This window comes from Mastomys coucha, unplaced genomic scaffold (assembly GCF_008632895.1).
Source record: "Mastomys coucha isolate ucsf_1 unplaced genomic scaffold, UCSF_Mcou_1 pScaffold1, whole genome shotgun sequence".
Classification (NCBI taxonomy): domain Eukaryota; kingdom Metazoa; phylum Chordata; class Mammalia; order Rodentia; family Muridae; genus Mastomys; species Mastomys coucha.
The window spans coordinates 63,875,798-63,879,644 of NW_022196891.1; the positions used below are offsets into that span (position 1 = coordinate 63,875,798).

Below are 3,847 nucleotides of genomic sequence, written 5' to 3' on the forward strand. Positions count from 1 at the left end.
GTGTGTGTGTGTGTGTGTGTGTGTGTATGTAAGGGTGCAGTGTCCTTGCAGGGCACAAGAGGGCATCAGATCCCCTGAGCCTGGAAATGGAGATACATTAGGGTTGCAAGTCACCATGTAGGTACTGGGAATTGAACCTAGGTCCTTTTGAAGTGCAGTCAGGGATTTTAACCTCTGAGCCATCTCTCCAACCTTATATCCTTAGTTTTTGTTCCTCTGTTTTGTTTTGACACATTTTCTTACTCTGTAGCTCAGGCTGGCCTAGAATGAGCTGTGTAGTGTGTAGCACAGGCCAGGTTTGTACTTATACAAGGCAATTCTTTTGAGACTATAGGAATGACCCACTATACCTATCTTATTTAAACTTTTAAATGCAGAAACCTAATGTAGTGTGAGAAAGGAAGAAATCAAATAAAGACTATGTGGACGACACCAAGTTTTAAAGGTCAGGTTGAGGCGAAGCACTGAGAAATGAAGAAGGAAAATATCTGTGAGTTGGAGGAACGAGTGAAAAGTGAGAGAGATGGAAAGATTCAGTAAGACCAGAATGGCAGATTGGGTGGAGTACACGAGAGGAGGGAGAAGGTTGTGACGCAGAGAGAATGGGCTTACAGATATCATCTGAAACCACTACAATTCTGGGAAATGTGGCTTCATGTGGCGGCAGGCATAGATGGTGTAAGTGCCCAAAAGAAGAATAGAGACCAGACAGCGGAATTCAGATATACCTGTACTGCATGAGCTCGGCGTGGTTAGGAATACCGATGGTGAAATTGTCCTAGCTGGCTGCAGGCTTGAGGGTTACTGTGGGATCATAAATTTAAACCTAGAAGATGAGTAGAGAGCAGGTGACAGGTGGTGGCAGAAGGGGTGAGTTGGGGTGTGAACTGGCACCGTGAGACAGAGGGAGTAAGACCGGTGGTGCTGGAACGGAAGACCACCTCACCCATGTGTACGTCAAATGCAGTCTTTTCTATCTCAGTCGAATGGCCAAAATGCCTAGTTGGCAGGAAATGACGTCAGCATTTCCAATTACAATAAATTCTACTAAGACTTAGAATGTCACTCACCTGCCTTATACATTCATTGACTGGTACAGTATTTTTGTTTTGTATGACAGTTTGTTTTGTGTGCGTGTGTGCGTTGTGTGTGTGTAGGGGGGGAGTGCAGTGTCCTTGAAGGCCACAAGAGGGCATCAGATCCCCTGAGCCTGTAGTCACAGGTATTTGTGAGCCTCTAGATGCCTGGAATTGAAATTTGGATCCTATACAAAAGAATTAAATGTTGCTACCTGCTGAGCCATGTCTTTAGCCTGTCATAGTATTTTTAAAATATTTGCTTGTCTTAAATGCTGTCTAGGTCTTACCGGTGCTTAGTCTGCAGTCCATAATTGGCGTGGTTAAACCTTGCATTTAATTTATTCTCTGCCCATCTGTTGATTAGGAACGTGGGATAGAACTTTTGGACGGTTCTGTTATAACGGGTGAAGAGTACGGTGTCTAAGGGGTTCCCATTATCCCAAACTCGGTTCCATATCCACGCCCCTCGTCTTGTGCTGAGGAAAACCTGCCATAGAGGAGTGGACACCTGGTAAGCCTTTTTTTACTAATCACACTGATGTAAAATTCTGATAGTATTGCTTTTCGATTGCCAAGGAAGCGGTACTAACTGCTCACACCCCCTCATCCACCTGCCTGCTTTATCTGCTCTTACACTGTGAACAGGCCACTTCAATTCACTTAATACCTTTTTAATTCACTTACCGTTTGTCCTGGGCCTTTCTTGCCCCTAGCTGGGTCAGATATCAGGAATGTGTTAGGCTCCAGAATGTGAAGATTTTTAGCCCAACTAATTTGTTACGTTGGGAGTTACACACTCACCCTCATGTTCCCTGAGTGCTGTGTGAGTCTATAAATTACAGTGATGGAGAAATAGCAGAATACAGAGCATGCAGCAACAACAGACGTGAAAGAGGAAACTTTAAACTGCAAATATGCTCACAGTTACAAATGGACAGTTCCATTTACATAGTGTAAGGTTGTGTAACCCAGACAAACCTATGGGGATTAGTTCTGCTGCCTATTCCGAGTCCGTTAACTGGGACTTGGAAGGGAGATGCGGATGTGTAAGGAAGACACACGGACGTATTTGCAAGGTCATAATTACAGAGATTTCTCATTCACACATATACACAAAGGCTGTTGTGAGTCAGCGGCCCACAGAATGGCTGCTTACTGATGTGGACAGGAAGCGTCTGGCATTTGAGCTCCCATGTGATCTTGGTGCATATCCTGAATTAACGGATCTTCCGTGTTTAGAAGTCAGCAGTAAGTGCAGCAGAGAAGGCTGCTTTTTTTTTTCTTATTCTTTATATTCTTAATGAATGAGAACCCATGGGCTTGCTGCTCTAGGCTTGGCTATTCATTCATAAATAAGTGGGGTACCTTTATTCATGTCCGTACATATCATTCTCTGCAAAATCATGTCTACTTGAGGTTTTCTGTAGATTTAAATGTTTATCACCCCAGTGTATACATATATAGATAATTTCAAACTAATTGACTCTAGTTTGCTATCTTTTACAACTCATTCATTATGTAGAAGAACATCATTATTTCGGTATTTTTCTATTATTCCCTTCATATATATCCAGAAGAAAGATGTATAACTGTTGTACTGGCTGGTTTTGTGTCTCAACTTGACACAAGCTGGAGTTATTACAGAGAAAGGAGCCTCCCTCGAGGAAATACCTCCATGAGATTCAGCTCTAAGGCATTTTCTCAATTAGGGATCAAGGGTAAAGGGCAAATTGTGGGTGGTGCCATCCCTGGGCTGGAAGTCCTGGGTTCTATAAGCAAGCAAGCTGAGCAAGCCAGTAAGTAACATTCCTCCATGGCTTCCTACCCTGTGTGAGTTCCAGCCCTGACTTTCTTAGGTGATGAACAGCAATGTGGAAGAAGCTGAATAAACCCTTTCCTCCCCAACTTGGTTCTTGGTCATGATGTTTTGTGTAGGAATAGAAACCCTGACTAAGACTACCGCCTTTCTCAGCTTCCAGACAAAATGGGACCATGACTGTTAAAGGCAGAGAGGAAGTCTAGACTCCAAGTCTCTGAAGGTATCAAGATTATACCCAAGAGCAAAATCAGGATGACACCAAACCTGTTCAGCAACATGGCTGATCTCATTTGCCACGTCTGCTCCAGAATTCCCAATGCCAATCACGACCACTCTCTTCCCCACAAAATTGCCAGGGTGCTTGTACTCCCAGGTGTGGAGATACCTGCCTCGGAACTTGGTGATTCCTGGAAGAGTCAAATCCCCCAATTCATAAGCAGAAGTGGAAAATACACTTGGCAATTTCCATTCCTAAGCTTTACATTCATATAACGTAAACCCCCTTCTCTGGTCATTTATTGCCAATATTGCAAGATAAGATTTATTGAAGGAGGAAATATTCATTAGTGGAAATTCTGTGGCTAAGGTCAAAATCAAAGTACATAGAATATTTTCGAATGTCCAATTTTAAATTTGTGCAATATAATTACTCATGGAATCATGTAGCAAGAGGACATTGACCTTTCATTTCTCTCTGTTTATATATGTACAGCTAGCTGTTCACCATTCTCTGTGATCCTATGCATCTCACAAATGATTGATGCCTTTTCTATAAACAAGAACAGTGTTGTTCAAAAGAAACTGAATGTAAACACCACAAACACAACTTCATGACAGTCACGTAAAAATAGGTAAAAATGATACTTTCTATGAATTTTTTTAGATCTTACTTTTTAGCTAAGTGTATGTGCATACATGCATGCTTTTGTGTGTGTGTGTGTGTGTGTGT

General features: G+C 42.3%; 1 protein-coding gene and 1 long non-coding RNA gene across 3 annotated transcripts in view; one reads left to right on the forward strand and one right to left on the reverse strand.

The window, feature by feature from the left end:
• Window positions 1-3,847, forward strand: part of LOC116070986 — an 84,465-nt gene that overhangs the window by 19,706 nt on the left and 60,912 nt on the right. The window contains exons 2-3 of one of the 2 annotated variants that reach the window (XR_004110658.1): window positions 1,444-1,590; window positions 3,611-3,749. This is a non-coding gene — a long non-coding RNA (uncharacterized LOC116070986). The remainder of the gene's footprint in view (window positions 1-1,443; window positions 1,591-3,610; window positions 3,750-3,847) is intronic. The other variant, XR_004110659.1, reaches the window with a different exon arrangement.
• LOC116070967 (dimethylaniline monooxygenase [N-oxide-forming] 5-like) overlaps window positions 1-3,847 on the reverse strand; it is a 14,291-nt gene that overhangs the window by 6,152 nt on the left and 4,292 nt on the right. The window contains exons 4-5 of the mRNA XM_031342354.1: window positions 3,163-3,305; window positions 1,367-1,566 (exon numbers count right to left, since the gene is read on the reverse strand). Coding sequence (XP_031198214.1) covers window positions 1,367-1,566; window positions 3,163-3,305 — 343 coding nt within the window. The remainder of the gene's footprint in view (window positions 1-1,366; window positions 1,567-3,162; window positions 3,306-3,847) is intronic.